This window comes from Cervus canadensis, chromosome X (assembly GCF_019320065.1).
Source record: "Cervus canadensis isolate Bull #8, Minnesota chromosome X, ASM1932006v1, whole genome shotgun sequence".
Lineage (NCBI taxonomy): Eukaryota > Metazoa > Chordata > Mammalia > Artiodactyla > Cervidae > Cervus > Cervus canadensis.
In genome coordinates, this window is record NC_057419.1 from 129,480,045 (window position 1) to 129,505,948 (window position 25,904).

Sequence of the window (25,904 nt, forward strand, 5' to 3'; positions counted from 1 at the left end):
GCTAAAAAAAAAAAAAAAAGCAAGTCTTAATTGGTAACAGTGTGTACATATCCACCCCAAACTCCTTAACTATCACTTCCTCTCAACCCAACAAGGACCTACTGTACAGCACAGGGAATTGCTCAATGTTATGTGAGAGTTGGACTGTGAAGAAAGCTGAGCGCCGAAAAATTGATGCTTTTGAGCTGTGGTGTTGGAGAAGACTCTTGAGAGGCCCTTGGATCACAAGGAGATCCAACCAGTCCATCCTGAAGGAGATAAGTCCTGGGTGTTCACTGGAAGGACTGATGCTGAAGCTGAAACTCCAATACTTTGGCCACCTCATGCAAAGAGCTGACTCATTGGAAAAGACTCTGATGCTGGGAAAGATTGGGGGCAGGAGGAGAAGGGGACGACTGAGGATGAGATGGTTGGATGGCATCACCAACTCGATGGACATGAGTTTGAGTAAACTCCGGGAGTCTGTGATGGACAGGGAGGCCTGGCGTGCAGCGATTCATGGGGTCGCAAAGAGTCGGACATGACTGAGTGACTGAACTGAACTGAACTGACTGATGTGGCAGCTTGGCTGGGAGGGGAGTTTGGAGGTGAATGGATACATGTATATATATGGCTGAGTCCCTTTGCTTTCATCTGAAACCATCACAATATTGTTAATCGGCTATACCCCAATAAAAAGTAAAAAGTTTTTCAAAAATAAAATAAAAGCAAGTCTTGATTATTTAAGTGGCTGCTAGTCTGTTGGCCCTCTGTTGATATTGACTGTCCTGTATTCTAGTCAATGCCAAATGAGTGGCTTTTCTACCCCCCCAGAGATGTTAGCAAGTAGCCCCCCAGTAGATAACCTCATTTTCTATTTCATCAAAAAGATAGAAACCACCTAAAAAGAATTGGTTCAACTTCCTGCAATCAAATCTATGAACTGACCTGCATGTGTGCTCATTTTTCCCTTCCTGTGCTCTGATATAGTAATGACAGTTACCACTGATGCAGTGTTAACTGTGTGCCAGGCACTACAGTAATGTGGACCAAAAAAATGTTACCTGCAGTTTTAGTAAATAAAATGTTGCCCGCCATCAAACCAGCAGCCACTGCAGATGCCTTGACGGCGCACCCTGAGGAGAATTCTGGAGAGAGAGAAACTGGATACTGGCCCTAGATAGTTAAGATGCATATCTAAGAAATGACTTTTATAGCCCACACCTGCATTTTCCCATACAGAGAAAAGCGCTAAAATCATTAACTTGAGATGTTTTTGTGTGAATAGCAGTAATCTTTTCATGTTTGACTACATTTCCCCCCATTTTTTCTCCTATATATCCTGGCTCCTCCCTTATCTCTCTGAAACATTTCCTCAGAGCTCTCTGAGAGGCTGTCTCCTGGGCTATAGTCCTCAGTAAGTTCCCCAAATAAAACGCAATTCACATATTTTAGATTGTGGGAGGGTTTTTTTGAGGGGTGGCTTTTTTTAGTTGGCAGCAAACATATTGCATGCATTATCACCTTTAATCATCACGCTCAAAATTCTGAAGTAGGTTTCATAATTTCCCCATTTTGTAGTCAAGGAAAACTGAGGCTCAAGAAAAGCAAGTGACTTACTTGTCCAAAAGTCTCACAGTCAGAAGGTAATAGAATGAAGTGTTCCAACCCAGACTCCGGAGTCTGACCTCTTAACTCCTGGGGTCTCTTTGTCTGTGAGACAAATCCCTAATCGTGTGTTCTGACTCATCACTTCTCAGCCCTTGGGAGCTTTAGTTCAGTGACTGCATACAGTCCCCTCAGTTTTCCTACTTCTTCCCTTCTGGGCCCTTCATATCATTATTCAAACAAGCTGTCACTTGGGTCAAAAAAAAAAAACAAACCAACAGCTTTCTCCATTTCTCTCTTGACTCGCATCTTCACTCTCCAGCTGTCTATGGAATGCCTTCACCTGAAAGGCTTACAGCCATCCCAAGCTAGATACAGACCCCAAACTGAATCAGCTTGATTACTCACTCTACTTTCCCACCAGAACAGTATTCTCATGGTCTTTCCCTCTCAGCAAATGACACTACCATCCACCTTCTTAAGCCAGAAATTTGGGCGTCATCCTTGCCACCTCCCTCTTCCTCTTCCACTTATACTCAGTCACAAGTCTTCTTGATTCTAGGAAATGTCTCCTCTGCCCATGTAGCTCTGTCTCCACTGCCTCTGCCCTGATGCTGGTCACCATCCTTTTTCACCCAGATGACAAACCACAGCCTCTCACTAGTCTCTACTTCTAGCCGATCCTGCCCCATCCGCAGCCAGTCTGATCTCAGCACTCCACACACTAACCTCAGTGGTTTCTTAAACCCAAACCAGATAGGTGTCTGTCAAGTTTCAATCCCTTCAATGTTTTTCTGAGCCTCAAGATGCAATCCAATCTCTCTCTCAAGGAGTCGGGTCTCCTAGTGATCTGGCCTCTGCTCATTCTCCAGCTTCCTGGTTCATCACTACTTCCTCTTGGCACTCTCTCCCACCACCCCCAAGGATGTCCCCTTTCCATACTCCTGCCACACAGACTGACTTTCAAGTCCCTAAATTAGTTCTCCTTTTGACTGGGCCTTTTCACCATCTGTCTCCTCTGTGTAGGATATAAACACACCACACTCCACCCCCCAGATCTAATTCCTCTTTGGCCTTGGGGGCTCAGCTTGCTCTTCCTCAGCCCCTCCTCCCCTCCCATGTTCAGGATAGGTTCCCAAGGACCCAGTGCCTTCCTCACCACAGCATCAGGGTCCCTGGCGGTCGACACACTCGCCTGTCCCCTGCAGACTATGAGCCTGTGAAGATGGGGACCTGTTGATATGGTTCACTGCTGCAGCCCAGCACCCAGCACCCTGTGTCTGCCTCTGTATTAGGTGCTTGCAGAATGAACAAGTGGGGGCTGGAAGCTTGAATTTAGATCTGCAGGCTTTTTCCTTTGGAGCTCATTTATCTTCTGTTCCCATGCTCCCTTTGGTAAGCACTGTGGAAACACTTTTTCTAATGAATCAGATATACATTTAGAGAGTCACAAATGTGGCCTTAGAGCTTCATGATTCTAGAACTAATTTTCTCATTTTGAGTGGCAGAAAACTGAAGTCCCCAAGGTGACATGGTTTGTCGGTAGCAGGCTCATCGTAGTCGTAAAACTGGGACTAGGCCTCAGATTTATTTATTTTTTAATATTTATTTATTTAATTTTTTTTAAGCTGTGGTGGATCTTCATTGCCACACATAGGCTTTCTCTAGTTGTCGAGTTTTAGGGTTTTAGGCTTCAGTAGTTGCAGTGCATGGGCTCAGTAGTTGCAGCTCTTGGGCTCTAGAGTGCTGGTTCAGTTGTTGTGATTTACGGGTTTAGTTGCTCCAAGGCATGTGGGGCCTTCCCAGACCATGAATCAAACCAGTGTCCCTTGCATTGCAAGGCAGATTCTTAGCCACTGGACCACCAGGGAAAGCCCTCAGATTTCTTGATTCCAGTCTTCCCATGCTCTCTCTCCTACCATGCTGTGAATGATTAAAGACATATACGAGTTCTGTGATACTCTTCCCAACGACAGGTGGGGTCTCTATCCCCCTCCCTTGAATCCAGGTAGGCTCCATGCTTAGACCAATAAAATACAGCCAGAGAGGTATACTGGGCAGAGCCCACACTGAACATGAGAGACCCCGCCAAAAAATGTATTAAGAATTTCAAGATCACAAAAGCAGAGCATCAAACTAAGCACAGGGTCCCATGTGACTGCGTGGGTCAGAAGCCATGAAGCTGGTCCTCCTGTCAGTTTCTGGATCCTTGGAGACTGGCAACAGCTTCCTGTTCCTGTCTCTTGCAACACTCAGTCAAGCCAGCTGCCAACTAAGCAATCGACTACCTTGAGATCACCACACTGTGAGAAGCCCAAGCCACACAGACAGGCCTGGTGGCTGAGATGCCATGTGGAGAGAAAAGCCAAGCAACACCCAGGCAGCCAACATGTGAGTGTAAAAGCTAGCTTGGGAGCACACCTTCCAGCTCCCAACCCACAAAGTGAAAATGATGACAGAAACAAAATGCTGCTTTTAGGTCACTGTTTGGGGATGGTTTGTTGCCTGACAATGGATAATGGAAAAACATACTATCTCTAGTGTTTTCAAAATGTGAGTGAAAAGGTGTCTTTTAAAACACAAAGCTTTTGTTTGTATAAAATGTTGCCATCCTGGGGTCCCCAAATTACATGCTAAATATATGTGTATGCATATTACAAACATATGAGTGTCACTTTGGTGATTTCAAGATGTAAAAATGTATCTCACACTAGGGACATATACTGTTTTGGCATCAGCCTTAACCAAACTTTTTAAAAATATGTGAGTTCAGAATACTTCCCTTGACCCCGAGGAATACTTCTCTATCATTGCACTTATAACACTGTATATGTGTCTACGTCCCAGTCCACATCAGTGTTTTTCAAACTGCAAATGCAACCTATTAATGGGTCATGACATTCATTTTTAAAATGCATTTATTATAAAAAAAAAACACAAGCATGAATCACACACAAGTATTAAATCAAGAAATTTGCAAGGGAATGTGTGTGGCCGCTGGACTAGACTGAGATCCCTCAGGCAGCATCCACGTGTCACTTATTCACTACTGTAACCCCAGCAGCTAGCACACTGTTTGGCACATGTAGATGTTCTATAAATATTTGTTAAATGAATGAAGGTTATTCTTCACTGTTCCTATTTGGAGATGAATATCCTTACCTTCTTGGGACTGTTTACTGTTTTCTTAGCACTGGGCTCCAGACTTCAACTTTCTCCCTAAGTTAACAAGTCTTATAGCAGCTTATTTTTTATCCATTCACTTTCAGTTTTCAGTTTGCACTTGAATGTCTACACCAGTGTCAGCTTTCTGTTATTTCCTGCTGAAACAGATATTGTCCATCCCCTCCCCAGTCTGGTCAAAAAACAAAAGAGGAAGGAGGGGGGCAGGGAGGGAGGACAGAAACAAGGAAGAATGGATGGAAGGGAGGAAGGAATGAAAAAGAAACAAAGAAGAAAAAATATTGGTTATAGGTTTATACCAGGAGGGGGCTTCTGCCTGCAATGAGGGAGACCCGGGTTAAATCCCTGGGTTGGCAAGATCCCCTGGAGAAGGGAATGGTTACCCACTCCAGTATCTTGCCTGAAGAATCCCATGGACAGAGGAGCCTGGCAGGCTACAGTCCATGAGATTGCAAAGAGTAGGACATGACTGAGTGACTAATACTAACTAACTTACACCAGAAACTCTCAAACATGATTGCTACCATTTACTAAGTCTGGCAATAGACTAGACACTTTGGACATGCCATCTCAAGTAATTCTCACAGCAAGTCTGTGGCACAGTATTATTCACTTCTATTTTATACATGCTCAAGGAGCTTAAGTAACTCCCCTAAAGTAGTGAATGAAATGTACATGATATAAACCCAGACCTGCCCAGCTGCAATGCTCTGTGAGCTTTCCCTGTCACTCCGCAGTCTCCGTGCAATTAACCAAAGCACGACCCAGAGGGTTGTGAAAAAAAACAGCAAACAGTATGTTTCCTCTGCCAACAAATGGGGAACCAACAAGAGTAGTCACTGCTTTAAGGTAGTTGTTTATGATGTAGACATCATTGGTGGAGCTCGACAGCCTTTGGTGATTTATAAACATACCAGGGACTCACTCGCCCATCAGCATGTCTCCTTGAGTGCTTTAAAGTGCATGCTTAATCAATCACTTTCACCCCTAGGATTAGGTGTATGGTTGGTCATTTTATTTTAAAATCAATGGTCTATTTTCAAATAGTTTGAGGTTTACAGAAAAGTTGCAAAAATATTACAGAAAGTTCCTATATACCTTGCATTAAGTTTCCCCTACAGTTTTTTTCTTTTTTAAACATTTTTTATTCCAGCGACTTCCTTGGCAGTCCAGTGGTTAAGACTCCATGCTTCCACTGCAGGGGGCTCAGGTTTGATCTCTGGACGGGGAACTAAGATCCTGCATGCTGTACAGCGTGACCAAAAATTAGACAAAAAATTTTGATTACAACCACAGTAACAAATTGACAACAACATTAAGTTACCTCTACCCTTTGCTGTTTGGAACCCACCTAAATAAGTGACTCAGAGAACTCTCAGAAAGAGGTGCCAGGGTGTGAGGAAGGCAGCTACAAAGGCTTCTGCAGAACAAGCAGCTCCAAACAAGAACCTGGGACTCGTCCCTGAGTGTCTGGAGAGAAGAAACATTAGACTCTGCTTGAACTCCTTGCAACTCAAACCGAAGAATTTGGTCTCAGGTCAAAAGGGTATGTCTTTTTCAAATCCCACAGCTCAGAGATTTATCTAATATGTTTCAGGATTATCCCTGGTGTCCTTGACATGTCATCTTTCCTGTGTCTCAGTATTCTTGGAAGCCTCTGAAAATACCCACAGAAAAGAGCAAACTTAAACAATCTGGGTGGTGGTGACACAATTGAGTTCACCCTGTGAAAATTCATCGAGGTACACACTTAGGGAAAAGGCACTTTTCTGTGTATATGTTGTATTTCAAGAGAATTTTTTAAAATGGCCTGTAATTCCAGTATTGATAGTAGTGGGAGTTTTGGTGTTTTGTTAAGAGGAGTTGTTAACTTTGAAACTTTCTCTTTTTCTTTGCTTCTTCTAGAAAATGCCTCTGGCCTGCCTGGCCTGTGCTGTTGGTGTTGGCTTTTTTGGTGCATTTTTTCTATCATTTCTCTCACTCAAAGATAGGCATCTTTGTCTTTATGAAACATTTCTAAAACATCTGTATTATCAGCTCTGCTGGAATCTAAATTATTCAAATTGGTCTGGAGAACACAGTTCCATTTAGGATCAGGGTTAGACATGAGTCCCGTCCTGCTGCTTCTAGGCAGCTGCAGGTGGCCTCATCAGTGACCAGAATTCAAGGGAAGGCATCGGCCCCGCAGTGTGGTGACAAGGTACCTGAACAGAGGGTGAGTGCTGGTAAGTTCTCACCTTTCCCTACTAGTTATGCCTGAGCTTTCATGATGTGCCTGTCTCCAACTTTTCCCCTAGCACCTTAAACCCCAGTTGCCTAGCTACCATGCATGCACGTGCACACACACCACTGGCCTCTTTGTGAACCTGGGTGAGGCCTTCCCAACTCCCCAGGCAAGTCATTCGTCCTTCACTCCTTGTAAACACACGTCAAGGCACACATTTTGTACTGCTCTTGCTCCCATATGTGTCCCTCTCCTCATTCATTCAACAAATTTATTGAGTGCCTGCTTTCCTCACTCAACAAATGCTTCTATTGGGCACTTCTGTTATGCCAGATACTGGTACATAAAAGCAGTCAGCAATGAGCAAGACTGACCTCTCCTTGTAGAGCTCAGTCAAGTGAGGGAGACAGCCATCAATCAACTAACCACACATAGACCTTTACAGTTACAATCGGGACGGAAACTCACAGGGTGATTTAAGAAGTACTAAGCAGCAGGACCTGACTAGATTGAGGGGAGAGGGGCCGTGAGGGAAGGTCACCGCCTGAAGGTGCGAAGTAGCTTGAGACCTGAAGGATGAATGGGAGTTCACTGGGTGAAGGGGGAGAATGTTCCAAGTCAAGGGAATAACAGTGGGAAGGCTGAGGTTGGCTGAAGCTGTGCTTTGAGAGACCCAGAGGCCGGTGCGGCTGGACCCAACTTTGTGAGTGAAGAGAGGGTGGGAGCCACCCCTACTCCTTTGGGGCCATGTTAAGAGTGAGATTTATCCCAGGAGTAGTGTGAAGAGTTGGAGGGGGGAGTAGTGAGCCCAGCACATCTGTCTCAAGAAGCTGACTCTGGCTGGCTGCAGTGCTGTTAAACCATGGTTTCTCAACTTCAGCACTATTGACATCTTCAGCCATATAATTCTTTGTTGTGGGCTTCCCAGGTGGTGAAGTGGTGTAAGAGTCCGCCTGCCAATGTAGGAGACGCAGTTTGAACCCTGGGTGGGGAAGATCCCCTGGAGAAGGAAATGGCAACCAACTCCAGTCCAGTATTCTTGCCTGGAAAATTCCAGCCTGGCAAGCTACAGTCCATGGGGTCCAAAGAGTCAGACACGACTGAGTGCACGTGCACACACACACATACACACACACACACACACACTTCTCTGTTGTAGAGGATTGTCCTATGGATGTAAGGATGTTTAGCAACATGTGTGCATGCTAAGTGACCTCAGTAGTGTCCGACTCTGCAGAATCCTTGGCTAAACATCCTCTAGCTGCCACTGGCACCTCCCTTCCCCCCATTTTTTGCAACCAAATGTCTCCAGACAGTGCCAAACATCCCCTGGGGGGGAAAGTTGCTCCCAATGAAGGATCGATTCGTTTTCTCTGAGGGTTTGCCACCTTCCCTTCCTGCATTCCTAGACGGGCATATATGACACGCACAGGCATAGGCTCTCGGCATGCTCTTTTGACTGCAATACCCAGAAGGTCATACTTGCATCTGGCTCTTCAAATACTCACTTTACATAAGCAAGGGCTTCATGTTTGCTTCTCTGGGCTAAAATACCCTCAGGGAAGTGTAAATGGTTAATATTTCACCCTGTTCTTTCCAAGAAAAATCTATTCCCTGTTCAACCTGGTTCTCATTGACATTCCTGCTGAGAGCAGTCACCTGCCAACATAAGTTACTCAAACTGTTAGTGACTATTAGCAGGAATGAGAATTATGTAATTTTTTTTTTTTTTAACCCTGGTCACCACAATGAAAACGTCAAGTCCTAACCACTGGACTGCCAGGGAATTTGCTTTAAAAAAAAAAAAATAGTATTTTTTTGTTTGAGAACTGTTTCACTTTTTTTATCTGTAAAATGGGAGGATTATCTGGTATAACTAATCCTTTACAGACATTATCATTCAATCCTTCAAGTCCAAGTTGCTCAGTTGCGTCCGACTCTTTGCAACCCCATGGACTTTACAGTCTATGGAATTCTCCAGGCCAGAATACTGGAGTGGGTAGCCTTTCTCTTCTACAGGGGAGTTTCCCAACCCAGAAATCGAACCCAGGTCTCCCCAATTGCAGGCAGATTCTTTACCAGCTGAGCTACCAGGGAAGCCCAAGAATACTGGGGTGGGTAGCCTATCCCTTCTCCAGTCAATCTCTGGTTCAGGAACAGAGCTGGGATTCAACTGGAGGCAAGTGTAAGGCCCAGGATTTTAGCTCTTAAGTCACCCTATTCCTTTCTTTCCAAGTCCTCGAGGGGACTCTACTCCAAATGCAAATCATGGAAATAGAAGGGAACGGGTATCTATCTAAAGGCTGATATTGAGCATCAATTCCACATCAGATCTGCCTGATTCCCCCATGCCAACCTGCCCCTTCCCACCATCTTCAGTCCCTGTGTCTTATTTTTGCTTTATCCAGGCTTCCCAGGTGACTCAGTGGCAAAGAATCCGCCTGCTAAAGCAGGAGACACAGGTTTGATCTCTGGGTCAGGAAGATCCCCTGGAGTAGGGAGTGACAACCCACCGCAGTATTCTTGCCTGGGAAATCCCTTGGACAGAGAAGCCTTGTGGGCTACAGTTCATGGGGTCCCAAGAGTCAGACTGAGTGACTGAGCATGAGTACAGCCCACACTAAAACTTTTAACTCTGCTCACTCCCCTTTCTTCTCCCTTTTCCCAGTCATTCAATCAACTGCTTCTGTGCATTATTAACTTCAATCCTCAAAGCCCTTTGAGGGAGGTCCCATTGGCCCCATGTTGCAGATGACACTGAGGCTCACAGCTGGTGCACCAACAGAACTGGAAGGCTGACTCTGTGGTCCTGTTCCTCCAGACTGCCAACTCTTGGCCACGACTCGGCTGCTGCCTGCTTCTTAGTAGGCCATTATGAGATGGGCAGCATCACCGCGGGGTTGACTGTCTTTTCAAAAGCTGACCTTACACTTCACCTCTTAAAGGTAAATGTTATGTCCTACACATCTCAAAGCTCCTATTCTTCCCTTCAGGAAATAAGGGATCCAGTTCATAGAGAACAAATACTGGGAGCCTGGCACTGCAGTCCATGGGGTCGCAGAGTCCCATACGACTTATTGACTAAACAAGGCGGTGTGGAGTCACTGGATCCAGGACCTGTCCCACCCCAGGCTTAAAAGAAACCCCTTTTACACGGCCAACCAATCCACCCAAAATGTCTATCATTTTCTTTCAATTTTAACCCTCCTTTTTAAGGTCTTTAGAGAAAGCTCCCTCTGCCATGTGACCTTAGCTTTTTCATAAATTCCCGGGGCTCAGGAATTCCCACCTACTCTGAATGGTAAGACTGAGGTATCCCTAAGACTCCAAATGGCTAGGAATTTCCATGACTGTCAATTGTTATCAAGTCCCTCTGCCTTGCTGTTCACAGTGGCAGCTGTCTTTGAATATAAAGCAAAGACTGATGCACGAAGAGGAAATATTTGAAATCTGGGATTCGTAAACTAGAAAATGTGCTTCCAAGATCTGTTGGTAGCGCCCACGTTCCTAGGCTGGTTATTTGGCAGCCATTCTAAAAACTTCTGGTGAGCAGTGGTCCTTGTGGTCATGTGGTCTTAGTGTGGTTACAAGTCAGGGACCCCTTGGCTGTGTATGGCCCCTACCCCCATTTGCTACACTGACAGCTCCTGTCACTTGTTTTCTTGGCTTGCTCCAGCACAGGCTCTGTACAAACTGGGTAGGTAGATAACACCAAACAGGATCCCCCTCGCCCTGCTGCAGTCCCAACCTAACTCCACAGGTAACTAGGGCATTTTGGCTCCCTCCAGTGATTAAAGAATCTGCCTGCCAATGCAGGAGATGTGGGTTTGATCCTTGGGTGGGGAAGATCCCCTGGAGTGGGAAATGGTAACCCTATTATTCTTGCCTGCAAAATCCCATGGACAGAGGCACCTGGGGTCCAAAGAGTCGGACACGACTGAGTAATTGGGCACGCATCTTTCCCAGACATTAGCTATGGCCCATGTATTGGCCTATTACTAGCCTAACATACATTTGTCTATCCATCCATTGGTTAATCCCAAGTACCTAGGAATAATGCCTGGTAGGTAAACTTGAATTTATTAAATGTCAAAAATATTTGATTTTTTCAACCATTTAAAAATGCAGAGCTTTAGTTCACAGACCATACAAAAACAGGTGGGAGACCAGTTGCCAAACCCTGGTTCACATCATAGAATAGCATATAAACATGCTTTTTATGGGACTTTCCTGGCAGCCAAGTGGGTTCAATCCCTGGTTGGGGAACTAAGATCCTGCATGTCTTGTGGCAAGGCATCCCCCCCCCCCAACAGTTTATTTTAAAAAGGTGCTGCGTTCAGGTAAAAGGATGACACATATGTGTACTTCCTGTAACAGTAGGTTTAAGAGCTGCTAGTTATAGGGAACCATAAGACAACAAAACTTTTAAAAAGCCAGTTCCTAATTTACTAGCTTCTAGTACTTACTAGTACTTCTAAGTACTTGGTAGCTAGAGAACATTTCTATCATTGGACAGCCCTGTGTCCTGACAGGAGCATTTATTCAGTACGTCATCACAAACCATATAATACAATAACAGTTCCAACGTAACGTATCATATTTATTACTGGTCTCAGACTGATAGTTTTGAGGAAATAAGAAACATCAGGAGCCAAGCATTACAGTAGTGATGTTCTCACTGTGATACGGCTGCTTAAATAAGTGATCTTAACATGTGTGCCACTTTTTATGTGACGCTTCTTATAGACCCAGCTTGGTTCTTCTCCAATGTCTTCTCTTGGAGTTGTACCTACACAGAAGGAAATACCAAGTTACAAAGGTAGTCTGACCTCAAATTAGTTGCTCTTACTCACCAGAAACTTTGCCTTAAAAGTACCATAAAAAAAAATCTTTGAAAGCAAAGGGTTCCATTTTCCCTTCTTTAGCAAGTTTGGAGTTCTTTTTGGAGAGTAAAAAATGATTTGCTAGATGTGTTAAAGAACTAGTCAAATCAATTTTTTACCTCTCAAAATGACTCCAGGCTAAGGAAAACACACTCGTTCTTTACTGGGAGTAAGTAGTAGAGAAGCTCACTTACTTTCGATTCAACAGACCTGGAGCAGACCCAGACAGAGATATATAACCCCAACTACTACACTAGATCAAACCAGTCATTCTACATAATAGGTTACATGTACAAAAAGCTCTTGCATAATGTTAATACATTAACATCCTCAGTTACTTCAAAGGCCATCAACTGTTTATGTCAATCTGTCATGATTTTACCCCCATAAATGGCAAAATCAAAAAACGATCAACACAGATTTTCTTTCAGCAGGATAATGTCAGTACTTCCACAAAAGAAAGCACTGTAATTGCAACCTGCTTTCACTGCATTTTAAGTTAGACCACAGAGCAAAAGACCAGCATCTGATAATTGCAGGTACCCTCTACTGAGCTACACAAAACTTTACATACATTTCTTTCATTTCTCACAACTACAAAGGCAGGTCCTACCATCACTGGATGGGATACAATAAACCAAAGGTTGCAATTAATTGGCCTATAAAGCTACAGTGAGTGATTCCCACAGACAATTCCACTTCTATTTGCCATACAACCCAATCAGACTTCTACACTAGCTTCACAATCTTGCACTCCTGAGCTTCAGTGTTTATCCTGGCAAGGACTCACTTGCTAGGCCCACCCTACAATGTCAGCTTAAAAATGCTTTGAAAATACTTTGGTTGAAAGGCATGCAGGAGAGTCTTAGATCCAGCTTTGTCTAGCGTTAACCTAGATGACCCTAGAGGTCCTTTGGAGAAATTCTAGTAATGTCTTTCTCCTAAAACCATCAGCTCAATTCTGTGGGGAAAAGCAAATCTTTCAATCTTCAGAAAAAATAAACACTTTCTGATATTCCCACTGGGATGTGTAATGAGACAGCCCCCTTATGTTCTGGCTCAGAGAGAAAGCAACCAGGAAATTTACAAATATTGGAGGAGTGTCTGCCCCTAAGCCCAGCTGTGGGCTGGCTGCTGTTCAGAAACCCAGAAGCACATTAAAAAAAAAAGAATTTCAGAATGGTGGCACAAGATTAAAATTAAACTGCATATAACTTTCAACTGTGCACTCAAAGAAATCCTAAATTTAACAAAACACATGAGTGGGGGAGTGTGTCCTTACCTAATTTTATTGCCAGTTTTCATTCGAATCCATTGAGGAATGGGACGATTCTGCTTTTGCTTCTTGGCCAGGAATCGCTTGATCCTGAAAGTCTTGTGAGAAGACTGGGAAGGAAATGCAATTAATTTAACAGCAATACCAGAACTTATTCAAAAATTAGGAACTCTCTAAATCCAACAAATATTCAAATGCTTAACATATGCCCAAAACCCTTCTCAATGCTAAACCCATCACTGCCCCTTGCTTTTGTTCCTCACTTCTCCCAGGGCAGATACAAGGCTAGACACAGATACAAGGGAAGACTGTGTTCCAGTCTTCCCTGCTGTCACCCTAGGACTGAGAGGACCACATCACTGAAGGCTGGGACTAGAGCACATGGTTTTCACGAACAACAACTTGCAAGTCAACCAGTCTCAGTGCCCTGTTTTGTACACCAGGGTACTGGGAATCCCCTGGCGGGCCAATGGTTAGGGAATCTGTGCTTATACTGCAGGGGGCCAGCTTCTACCCCTGGTCCGGGAACTAAGACTCCCGCAAGCCACGCGGTGCGTTCAAAAAAAAAGAAAACGCCACCTTACACAAAGCCCCTGACATTTGGCAGATCTGTTCCAGCTCACCGACCATCTTGGTATTAAATTAACTCTATTTAAAATGTCACTTTCCCAAGTTCCCGCTCTTTTTTTGGCTTTCATAAAGAACTTGGGTCATCTAGTTAGTGTTAGTCGCTTAGTCGTGTCCGACTCTTTGCGACCCCATGGACTGCAGCCCACTAGGCTCCTCTGTCCATGAGATTTTCCAGGCAAGGATACTGGAGTGGGTTGCCGTTTCCTTCTCCATGGGTCATCTAATCTAACCCCAAACACCTCCCTCCCCGGTGTGCAGTAGAGTCCAGAGAAACGGCCTGAGTGCTGGTTTAAAATCTGACCCATGTGGCCCAACACACCCTTGCATAACAGGCGTTATTACAAAGAAGGAAAAGACTATACTCCTCTCTCCCAGCTCATAGCAGCAACTGTAAATTTCTGTTAACAAAACCGTATTAAAAAAAAAAAAAACCGTATAATACCAGATACCGCTCCTCTCCACACCTAAAATCACATACAGTTAAAATTTTCCAAGGTACTATCACAGGAAAAAGCCAGTGACTATCCGCACGCAGCTAGCATTTTACGAAGAACGCCCGAATGACACACAGATTCACACATCACCCCTTGTTCCATGAGTTTAAACTGGGTAACGTTCAAGTTCCCGAACAAAGGGCTAAAATATCCTATAATCTCATCAAGTGGAAGAATTCTGGCTCCCAAGTTAATAAGTCTTCGAAAACCAGCAGTCCACATTCCCTTTTCGACGACCGAAACATCCCGCGTGTCACTGACAACATCCCGAAGTCGGGCCAGTTTCTGTGGGCCCCCTCGACTTCTTGCCCCAGAAACACAGTTCGCTCTGGGAAAAACGGGAATCCCCGCCCGCCTGAGTAGCGGCCTGCAACAGAGAGCGCCCTCTCGGACCTTGCGGGGCCGGCAAAGCCCGCCCCTCCCTAGGTGCTAGCTCACTCCTTTCCCGCCAGGCCCTCGGGTTGGAGCCGAGGCCAAACTCCCATCTCCCCTGGAAAAGGCCTTAAAAAGGGTCCCACACCTCGACGCAGCCCGCGGCACCGGGGAGCTAGCGGAGATCTCAGGTCTCGGAAAGCCACCCCGGAACCGATGGTAACGGATGCACTCACCATGGTGCGGACAGAACTCAACCGCACATAGGATGGCGGAGAAGAGAAAAGAGGAGGAAGTGAGCGGAAGGACGTGTTTAGAAGGCGCCGCCGGGGGCGGGGCTTGGGGCGGTCACGCTGTGCGCCAATCAACGCCCCCTGGCGGCCCATCTCTGCGCACGCTCCCGTTAGACTGTGGGAAACAGCGCTTGTTCGTGCGAAATGGAATTTGCTATGCTTCAGTTCCGTAACTGGGTTCCTTACGAGCCTGTTAGTGTGCCAGGGGCACGTTGTGTCATGGGTGAGGCAGACGGTCCATGATAAATGCCAAGGCAGAAACCCTTTCGAAGGCGGGAGAAGCAAGGGGGGGGCGGGGCTATCTCCAAAGAGGGCGGGGGAGACGTCTTGTTCCAGCGCTAGGGACTTCGGTCCTCGGCTAGGGAGTGAGCACGCGAAGGGGCGCGGGCGGGAGCGCGAACGCCCAACCAGGGAGGGCCAGGCCGGATTTGCACCCACACCTGCTTCTCTGCGGGGCTACCCTGACGGTTAAGTGGCAAGGAACACCCCTGCCAATACAGGAGAGGGTTTGATCCCTGCGTGGGGACGATCCCTTGGAGAAGGAAATGACAACCGACTCCAGTATTCTTGCCTGGAACATCCCATGGACAGGGGAGCCTGGCAGGCTGCAGTCCCTGGGGTTGCACGGAGTCGTGTTAGCGACTAAGCAACAGTTCTTTCTTGGCAGTCGCTTCTCGTACCGTCGGGTGTGTGCTGCGGGATGGGAAGGTACAGTGGTGTTGGCAGTGGGGCTTTAGTCTAGGCAAGAGGCTACAAAGCAAGGTTTTTTTGTTTCCCTTCTAGTTTTATTGAGATATAAATGACATATAGCCTTGTATAACCAATCAATGTTTTACAGTAGGCAGACTACTTACCATTGCATGACCACGGCCCCAGTCAAAGTTCTAAACTGAGAAAGTTCTGGACAAAACGTTTCCTCAACTGTTAGAAAGCTCAGACTGAATTTGTAACTCACCTTTGGCAAGATGTATAGGAATTAGTGGCACACGTTTTGGATGTTAATGTTCCCCGTTTTCTTCTTTTTCTTCTCCCCATTTAAAGACCTCTATCTTTTCAGTCACTTCAAGCATTTTTACAGTAATACATTTAGGTAAGGGTTTTTTACCTAGAGTCCACAAGTGTTAGTCACTCAGTCGTGTCTGCCTCTTTGTTTGGACTGTAGCCTGCTAGGCGCCTCTGTCCATGGGATTCTCCAGGCAAGAATACTGGAATGGGTTGCCACTCCCTCCTCCAGGGGATCTTCCCTACCTAGGGATCAAACCTGGGTCTACTGCATTGAAGGCAGATTCTTTACCATCTGAGCCACCAGGAAAGGGTCAATGTATAGGATTCACAGGGTACATGAATGTGGATGGAAATTTTAAAAATCACAACTTCGTTCTCATCAAACTCTGAAGTGTAGTGCATCATTTACAAATGTAGGCAACGAATTACAGTGACATTGGCAGTACCTGTGACTTGGTCACCAATAGCAATCAAAGATGGTTTCATATCACATTGCAGTTGATGCAGATGTCTCAAAATGTCATTTATATGCTCATCACTTTAAAATTATAGTAGCTATTAGACCCACAAGAATTCTGTTAATCCTGTATATTGCTATAGTACACATTTCTTTTAGGAAATATTTTGATAGCTCTATTGCAGTGCAATTGGTTGTCTTGTCATCCAATGTACTTTGTTTTATGCATTTAAAAACATTCTGAAAATAACTCCATAAACTTCATCAGACTGCCAAATGGTTCCATGGCACAAAACTTGTTATGAATCCCTGGACTGGGGAATAGTGACAGATGATAGAACAAACAAACTAGGTAAGAGGCTTTGGAAATAGTTTCAGTAAGAAGGATGGTGGCACAAAGTAGTAGGGTAGTCCCCATGACATTGAATAAGAAGAACCAGACCAGGGGACTTCCCTGATGGTCCAGTGGTTAAGAATCCACCTTCCAATGCAGAGGATGTGGGTTCCATCCCTGTTCAGGGAACTGGGATCCCATGTACAAAGGGGCAACTGAGTCTGCACACCACAACTAGAGAGCCCCCCTCATGACAACTACTGAGTCTGCAAGCTCTAGAGCCCGTACTCCACGACAAGAGAAGCCCTGAGTACTGCAACTGGAGAAAGCCCAAGTTCCGAATCAAAGAGCCTGGGGGTGGTAATGAAGACCCAGTGCAGCCAAAAAGAAGAAGAAGAAGTAACAAGATCAAGAGATGATTCTGACGTAACATTAACAGGACTTAGTGCCAGGTCTCTGCCTTGGGCCATGGGATGCTAGAATATAGAAATGGTGGAAAGCTTGAGCCCAATTTAGTAGTTACTGGGGTCGAGCAGCATGGCTTGCTGGATCTTAGTTGCCTGACCAGGGATTGAACCTATGCCCCCTGCAGTGGAACCATACAGGCCTAACCACTGGGCCACCAGGGAATACCTAAATAATTATGGGTCTTTTTTTAAAATTTTATTAATTATTTATTTTTGGCTGTACTGGGTCTTTGTTGCTGCACCGGCTTTTCTCTAGTTGTGGCGAGTGGGGACTCCTCTCTAGTTGCACTGTGCGAGCCTCTCATTTCAGTGGCTTCTCTTGTTGTGGAGCGTGGGCTCTAGAGCACTTGGGCTTAAGTAGTTGTGGCTCATAAGCTCAGTAGTTGCAGCTCCTGGGCTTTAGAATACAGGCTCAATAGTTTTGTCCCACAGGCTTGGTTGCCCCAGGGCATGTGGAATCTTACCGGATCGGGGATCGAACCCGTGTCTCCTGCGTTGGCAGCTGGATTCTTTACCACTGAGCCACCAACGAAAGCCTAACTACACTTTTTAACAGCAGAAGTTTAGTGACTTTAATCCCACTTAGTGTTTAGGTTCAGACCCTCATCCAAATTTACATTTGATTCAAGTGAAGCTTCTTACCTTGGATTTTTATTATTTATTTAAGAGCCAGTATTTTATTTTTGGCGGCCAGAAGGAGCAACAGATAAGCCTTTAATAGATGAATTTTCATTGTCATCATCATCATCATAGCTACCATTTCCTCAGGTTTAGAGTGTGACTGACACTGTGCTAAGAGCTTATATAAATCATCCTTTTAATTCTTACAGCTTCATCGGGCACTTGTTCTGCCTGGTTTTCCTTCTACCTTGCATGCAACCCTTTCTGAGTTTCTTTTGCAGATTCTTCCTTATCTCACTTTCTTATCTCTCTCTCTCTTTTTTTTAAACATTGTAGAGCCCTGAGGTTCAGATTTGGACTTCTATTTTCTATATACACTCTCTCCTTTGATGACCTCATCCAATATCATGGCTTTAAATACTCTCTTGGACTTCTTCCCTGGAAGTCCAGTAGTAAAGACTCTGCACTTCCAATGCAGGGGGCATGGGTTCGATCCCTGGTCAGGGAACTGGGATCCCCCATGCTGCACAGTGCGGCCAAAAAATAAAAAGGAGTTGGTTTCTGGTAGATCATGGAGAGGAAGGCAGGAAGGAGAGACATTAAAGATGCAGGGAAACCCAGGTTTAATAGTGTGGGGGTCTCAGTGGACACAGTGGGCAGGCTGAAGAGCAGCAGGAAAGAAATTTGCCTTGAAAAGGACAACAGTCATTTCCCAAGTTAGGAGGGACAAAAGATGGATGAAGAAAGAATTTGTTTTTGTAAATTTAATTTTGTTTTTTAATCATGTAAATATTTTCCATGGTTCCACTTACATTCTATATGGCCCTACATTTCCTCTCCTAGATGTTTCTCCAACAGAAAGATGAACAAATATGCATCAAGAAGTATGTACTGGGACTTCCCTGGTGGTCCAGTGGTTAAGACTCTGTGCTCCCAATGCAGGGGGCACAGGTTCGATCCCTGGTCAAGGAACTAAGGTTCCACATGTCATAGGGTGTGGCTTTAAAAAGTAAATATATGTATTTTTTAATTTGAAAAAAGGCATGTACTAAATTGTTTATGGCAAAATTATTTCTAACAACCCCAAACAGGAAACTATCTATCTTCAACTGAACATGTAAAGTGTGGTATATTTACCAGGGGCTATTGTACAGCAGCAATTTTCAAAGTGTGATCCAGGGAACTCTGGGAGATCCTCAAGACCCTTTCACAGGGCCTGCAGGGTCAAATTATTTTTATAATAATACAAAGAAGTCATCTTTTACTCTTGTCCTCTCACGGGTGTACTGTGGGGTTTCAGAGACTCGGTTCAGTTCAATTCAGTTCAATTGCTCAATCGTGTCTGACTCTTTGCAACCCCATGGACTGCAGCATGCCTCCCTGTCCATCACCAACTCCCAGAGCTTGCTCAAACTCATGTCCATCGAGTCGGTGATGCCATCCAACCATCAAAGAGGCTACATGACTTGTAATGACTTCATTGCTCTGACAGACAATAGAATGTATGCTTGTGTGTTCTTGGGGTTTAAATATTTTTCAGTTTTAATTTCTAATTCAGTAAACATCGATAGAAATAATCCACACGAAGGCCCTTTGTGAAAGTGTTAGTCACTCAGTCATGTCTGATTCTATGTGACCCCATGGACTCTAGCCCACCAGGCTCCTCTGTACATGGAATTCTCCAGGCAAGAATATTGGAGTGGGTTGTCATTTCCTTCTCCAGGAGATCTTCCCCATCCAGGGATCAAACCTGGGTCTCCTGCATTGGCAGGAGGATTCTTTATCATCTGAGACACCAGGGAAGCCCTAAAGGCCCTTTGGAGTCCTTAATATTTTTTTTCTGGTTTTATTACTGGTAGTTTATTGCACTGGAGAAGGAAATGGCAACCCTGCAGAATCCCAGGGACGGTGGAGCCTGGTGGGCTGCCGTCTATGGGGTCGCACAGAGTCGGACACGACTGAAGCGACTTAGCAGCAGCAGCAGCAGCAGTTTATTGCACATGTTTTTCTGCATCAAGAATGTATCTGCTAAAAGGAGAAACAGGTGTGTCTGAATTCGGATTTTCCTCAGACCTCTAAATCCACTCATCTAATTTTAAAGTAAATATACTTCTTACACAAGACAATCCAAACTGATGCAAAATATTTATTCCAAGTTAGTTATTTTATGCAGTAGTTTTCCCCCTCAACAGACTTGTGATAACTACATCTTTTAAATCTGTAAATAATGTTATCAAAATAATCTTTATCTTTGAAATCTCACAAAAATTTATATTTTACTATCCACCCTGAATATCAAGGCTGCAAGAATAACACAATATTTCCTATATCCAAATATTTTATAGCTGTACCCAGAAAGAAAAATAAAGGGGAAAAAAACACATATGCTTGGTTAAGGGCTAAGGTGACCCAAGCAGAAAGAAATAAAATATCCAAATTATTAGCATTAATTTAATACACTTATAACTTCAGTAGTCACTTTGTCATTGACAGTGATTGCTTGAGTAGAGGGGTGAGTGCCCCAAGGGCTGGTAGTAGAAGCTGTTGCTGCAAACCAGTGTCTCCTCCTCACTCAGGACTGCCAGCTCCCACCTGTACATTGCCCCATATATACTTTGTGTATGTGTGTGTGTTTTAAAAATTCTTCCCACCACACGAAGTTCTCTCTATTAAGCAGATAGCAGGGAAGAACAAAAACAAAAGCTAAAGAAGCCAATTGCTCACTCTCTCTTTGGGATATGATTATTTCCCTTGTGCATGAAGTATTCAACAATAACATAGGAAAAGGAAAGAACGATTTCTTCTGTATAACCCCTAAACACACAAGCTGAGTTTACTGGGTCAGATTTAACTGTGAGCATTTCTATGCCTTCTTCCAGGCATCATCATCAGATGTCTCACTGCTACTTGTCTCCATGGCCGAGTCCTCAAACTCTGTTCTGCAAGTGCTTCTCCTAGGGGAGAATAGGTTGGAACTTCGACTCTGTAAGAAGCTATTCTTTCCAAAGCCATTTCTTCTCAGCTGCTTTGTCTTCATGTGGAGCTCTCTGAGCTCATCCTCTGTGAGGGGAAGGCAATTCTCATCATTTTCAGGGTACTCCTGCCATCCCATTGCTTTCAGTAACCTGTGCTCTGCTTCCAAAGAGTGAAAGAGGACCTTTCCTTCCTCAACTACAGGGAGAGCAAGACCATTCTGATGACAGCCTTCCTCTCCATTTTCCTTTGGTTCAGGTGTGCTGTTGTCCTCCAAATCTTCCAACTTCTCACACTCTCTGCTCTCTGAGAAGTCTCCATTCTGGTCATCCTTCAGAGTCTTCAGGAATTTGCTCTTCTTATCAGTAGTTCTGTGGGTCAACTTGGTCAGACAAGAGGAGCTGATCTCAATCAGAGGAATGGTGCTGGCGGGGCTTTCTTTGGGAGAGCTTAAAACTACACCACCAGCCAGTACTAGTGGTTTGGTAACAGGGATTGGACTGGTAAAAACAGACTATCAGCTAGACGAAAGGGATCCTGATTTGTTTTCCATTCTGTTAGCTTTCCATGCACTGGCCTTGGATGGAGGTGGTACAGGCTTAGGAAACAGGTTCTTATAGACACTTGGAACCATGGTTGACGATTTGTTTCCATTTGCATGGTGAGATCCTGGTGAGGTGAATGCAGCAGAGAAGGCAGCAGCAGGATCTTCTCTGGAAAGTTTTTTGATGACTAGCATTTTTCAGGGCTGCTTGGCACTAGGTGGGTTTTCCCACACTCCAGAAGGAGTCCCAATAGGTCTGCATGGCTGATTCTGTTTGCCAGCTTCTGGATTCAAAGAAGGAAAGTCTTCCTCTTCAAACTGCAACTTTTCCACCTTCTTTCTTCTCTTCCCTGATATCTGTAGGTGGCTTTTCCTGAAAGGCAGCCTTTCTGGGAGTGGAAGCTGCCATTCCAGTGGTGATGGTTTCCTGTGCCACCCCTACTACGCTGGCTCATGCCATCATGACCTCGTGAAGAGCCATGCCAACCAGATAGGTTCCCTATGATTCCAGCATATGCTCCCTTAGAGACACCAGAGTCCACAGAATCGTGGCGGAACAGGGAGGGCTGGTGCCAAGAACCTCCTGTTGTTCGAAGAGATCCATTGTTGAAAAAGCCATCAGAGGAATTATGTCTACGACGGCTTACTCCAAATCTACCATCTCCTTGGGGTAGGTGCTCTCCGTGTTTTTCGAAAGTCACTGTAGGTGACTTAGCTGACTGTGGTGTTGAGAAATTTAGCCAAGCAGGAACAAAGTCATGCTGCACTATTTAGGTCCAGTGTCTCTTTTTAACAAGGTGAGGCATCCGACCTCATGACCAGGATCCCAGAGTATAACCTCTGCAGTCCTGCTTCCTGAACTTCTTGAGTTGCCAGCTGGATTTTCATGAGGTTCTCTTGTTAAAAGGGTACTTAATTAGGCTGGCCAGCAGAATGCCTTACGATGAAGCACAAAGAAGCCAGGCTCTGTGTGGATCAATCTCTCAGTCCCCTCAATTGCTCGTCTTAAACGATCTAGTTCCTGACATGTTTCCCAAAGGGGAAGGGGAAAGGGCAAAGGGAAGGGAAACATAAAAAGTATTTGTTACATTTAAAAAATGGGGGGAAGGGGAAAGAGCTATATCAATGTTCACCTTATTCAACTTCCTTGAGTGATGGCACTATGATGTTGCTTAAATAGATAATACATGGACATTTGCACAGTGAATGCAGATACTGTTCATAACAAGGTCATAGCTTAGAAAGACAGAATGACTTCTGTTTGGTCAAATAATGTCATTGAAGTGATAGATCAAAAATAAAACATTGAAGAGCTATAAAAAAATTTTCTGAGTAGTCAACTCTAGTAGCAAAACATCCACATTACAAAGCCCTTAATTTACAAATCTCATTATTCTTACACAGCTGCTAAAAATAGTCTGCAGGTATGAGTTTATATGTCTTATCCTTCAAAATCTAAGGACATAAGAAACCTTGTTAAAAAGAAAAAAGACAGGAACTTGATATGCTTTTCCCTCCAAGAATAGCATCTTTCAAGGCAAATTTCTTGGTATAAAGCTCTCAAATGTTTTTTCTATTTCTTTGGTCTTCACTATTTATAAATTCACAGCAAAATTAAAACAAATAGAAAGGCAGGGTTTAAGAATAATCATGGAGAAAGTTCTAAAGTGAGGTTTTCTTTTCTTCAGTTTTCTGTACTTCACTCATTCTGCCCCAAAGACTAAACTGAGTTAATGGAAGGTAATAAGAATCTTCTGCTTCAGTAGAGAAGTCACTTTGGGTCCATTTTTATCATTATTCAATCATTTAAAAGGCCACAGGAATCTATCACGAGTAGTGGAGGGGCTACGGTTAGGCACCAGTCGCGGCATCTGAGGGTGCATTCCCAGCTTCCTGATCTGGCAGAGGGGTAGAGCCCACAACCTTAACAAACGTCTTCCCACTTAATAATTTTTAAGTGTAAAGGGATCCTAAAGACTAAAATGTTTGTGAACCACTCCTATGCAGCAATGAGAATAAGCAAACTACAGCTACCCATGATGGCATGGATGGATCTCACAAACATCCACTATTGTGGAACAAAGGAAGCCAGACACAGAAACATGCTTACTGTATGATTCCATTTTTGTCAAAAAACCAAAACTGGGCAAGACTAATCTGTGCCTTTAGAAGTCAGCATAGTGGTTGTCCTTGTGGGGGGAGGAGACACTGGTCACATTCTATTTCGTGATTTGGGTGCTAGTTCTATGGGTGTGTTCCCTTTGTGAAAATTCATCTAGCTGAACACTTTGGGTTTGTGTGCTTTTCTGTATGGGTGTTATATTTCAACATAAAGATACTTTTACATGGGTCTAAAGACAAAACTATAGATGAAATGTAACTCGGTCCCCTGCATTGGATTCGAGGAGTCTTTTTCTTTTTTTTTTTTTTTAGTATTTATTATTTGGTACTTCCCTGGTGGTTAAGTGGCTAAGAATCCACCTTCCCATGCAGGGGATGTGGGTTCAATCCCTTGTTGGGGAACTAGGATCCCATATGGTACAGAGCAGCTAAGCCCTGCATGCCCACGTGCCACAACTAAGACCCAATGCAGGCAAATGAATATTTTTTAATATTTATTGTTTTTATTTATTTGGATGCACTGGGTCTTAGTTGACTAAGCACGTGGATTCTTTTAGTTGCAGCATGCGAGATCTTAATTGCAGCATGTGGGATCTAGTTCCCGGATCAGGGATCAAAACTGAGTCCCCTGCATTGGGAGCATGGAGTCTTAGCCACTGGACCACCAGGGAAGTCCTTTTTTCTTTCTTTATTGCCTAACTCCCTCCCTAGAATGTAAATTTCATGAGGTCATAGATTATGTATTTTGTTCATTGCTGTCTTCCCCGGGCCTAGAATAGTGCCTTACACATGGTAGGTGCTCAGTAAATATTTGATGAATGAATGAATGACCTTGGTTTGGTGGTTTAGTCGCTAAGTTGTGTCTGACTCTTGCGACCCCATGGACTGTAGCCCCCCAGGCTCCTCTGTCCATGGGATTCTCCAGGCAAGAATATTGGAGTGGGTTGCCATTTCCTTCTCCTAGGGGATCTTCCTGACCCAGGAATTGAAGCCAGGTCTTCTGCATTGCAGGCGGATTCTTTATCAACTGAGCTACAAGGGAAGCTTAATGAATGCCTGAATGAACTCAAATACCTCAGACTGACAAAACAGAACAGGCCCCTCAGGGCAGTGGACAGCTTCAGTGTTTGACCTGGACACTTCTTGTTTGAGGAACCCCTAAAGCACTTCTGCCTAGCCAAGAGGGTTCCTCAGAGTAGAGCTTCAAAAGGAGTGGAAACAAGGAGACCCACAGGGGCCACTGATGCAAGTCCCAGCACAACCATGCGCTCTTTCATTGCAGTGTCCCCCAGCCTCTCCCACCCATTCCTTGAAGACTTAGCTCCTGGCTCACTGCTGCTCTCTCCAGCACTGTTCCTTGTCATGATTCCGGGTGAATTCAGCATTCACTTGTAGCCTCTTGTTCCTTTGCCCTGCCTTCAACATTACAACGATCCCACTCTCTGCTCTCCTTGCAGCTAACTTCCTGTAGGACCCCAGTACTGACGATGCTCCCACCTCACCAGGACCACCCAGCCATCGAAACTACACCCTTTCCCTATTCCCTCCACTGCCGCGCCATGTCTCCTCTTCCCTCCTTATTTCACTTAAATTGTATCAGCCACTCACTTGTCCACACCCTGCCCTTTTTTGTACTTGCTTGGAGAAACCATAACCCTGGTAAATCCAGTTCTCCACCTGCTTGACAGCCTGTGCCTCTGGCAGCTGAATGAGGCTGAAGAAGACCGACTGGCCTCCCGTGAGGTTCACAGCCACTGACTTCCAGTGGGCCCTCAGTGCTGCCCTGCAGCTCTGCACTCCCCGCGGGTGGCCACCCTCTGGTTCTCTTAGAGCACTGCTCTTCAAGATTCAACATGCACACGAGTCACCTGGGAAATTTGTTGGACATGGATGACAGGTTCTTTTTTTTTTTTCTTTTGGTTAAGCTGGGTCTTCGTTTCTGCACTTGGACTTTGTCTAGTTGCAGTGAGCAGGGGCTACTCTCTAGTTGCAGTGTGCAGGCTTTTCATCGCAGTGTCTTCTCGTTGCGGAGCACAGGCTCTAGGCATGCAGGCTTTGGTAGTTGTGGCACACAGGCTTAGTTGCTCCATTACATATGGAATCTTCCCGGATGAGGAATTGAACCCGTGTCCCCTGCATTGGCAGGTGGATTCTTATACGCTGTACCACCAGGCAAGTCCAAGATGAGAGGTTCTGAGTCTGCATTCCTGACAGCTTCCCAGGTGACCCCTGGTCCCAGAAAGGGCCTCGATCAGGGGGCTGGCACACTGTTTCTGATAGCAAATATTTTAGGCTTTGCAGGTGACATACGATGTTTATTACAGCTAGTCAACTCTGCTGCTGTAGCTACTGTACATAAACTAATGGGTGTGATCAGTTTCCAATAAAATTTTAATTACAGAGACTAAAATTTTAATTTCATAGAATTCTTTTATATCGC

The 25,904-nt window shown here is 44.7% G+C and overlaps 1 protein-coding gene, 1 long non-coding RNA gene, 2 other non-coding genes and 1 pseudogene across 4 annotated transcripts; 1 reads left to right on the forward strand and 4 right to left on the reverse strand.

Annotated features, from left to right (window-relative positions):
- Positions 1-3,350: 3,350 nt before the first annotated feature.
- LOC122435973 lies at positions 3,351-7,999 on the reverse strand. The gene is made up of 3 exons (XR_006267754.1): positions 5,869-7,999; positions 4,750-4,942; positions 3,351-3,510 (listed from the first exon to the last, which is right to left on the reverse strand). It is a non-coding gene; the product is annotated as an uncharacterized LOC122435973 (long non-coding RNA).
- Positions 8,000-11,573: 3,574 nt separating this feature from the next.
- RPL39 (ribosomal protein L39) lies at positions 11,574-15,076 on the reverse strand. The gene is made up of 3 exons (XM_043459680.1): positions 14,886-15,076; positions 13,160-13,263; positions 11,574-11,783 (listed from the first exon to the last, which is right to left on the reverse strand). Exons 1-3 carry the CDS (start codon positions 15,033-15,035, stop codon positions 11,735-11,737), a joined length of 303 nt encoding a protein of 100 aa, XP_043315615.1. The 5' UTR covers positions 15,036-15,076; the 3' UTR covers positions 11,574-11,734.
- Positions 12,229-12,362, reverse strand: LOC122436177. Its single transcript, XR_006267935.1, has one exon. It is a non-coding gene; the product is annotated as a small nucleolar RNA SNORA69 (small nucleolar RNA).
- Positions 15,077-18,725: 3,649 nt separating the features above from the next.
- TRNAG-CCC lies at positions 18,726-18,798 on the forward strand. The gene has a single exon. It is a non-coding gene; the product is annotated as a tRNA-Gly (tRNA).
- Positions 18,799-20,326: 1,528 nt separating this feature from the next.
- On the reverse strand, positions 20,327-24,828 carry LOC122435736 (annotated as a pseudogene).
- Positions 24,829-25,904: the final 1,076 nt, after the last annotated feature.

What these genes read in the sequence shown, in the direction of transcription:
- RPL39 (XM_043459680.1), bottom strand. Translation starts at nt 15,035, where the DNA reads ATGGGCCGCCAGGGGGCGTTGATTGGCGCACAGCGTGACCGCCCCAAG. An exon ending in TGAGTTCTGTCCGCACCATG is followed by an intron (nt 13,264 to 14,885) that starts GTGAGTGCATCC and finishes TTTCCTTCCCAG; the next exon opens with TCTTCTCACAAGACTTTCAG. An exon ending in AAAACTGGCAATAAAATTAG is followed by an intron (nt 11,784 to 13,159) that starts GTAAGGACACAC and finishes CCTTCTGTGTAG; the next exon opens with GTACAACTCCAAGAGAAGAC.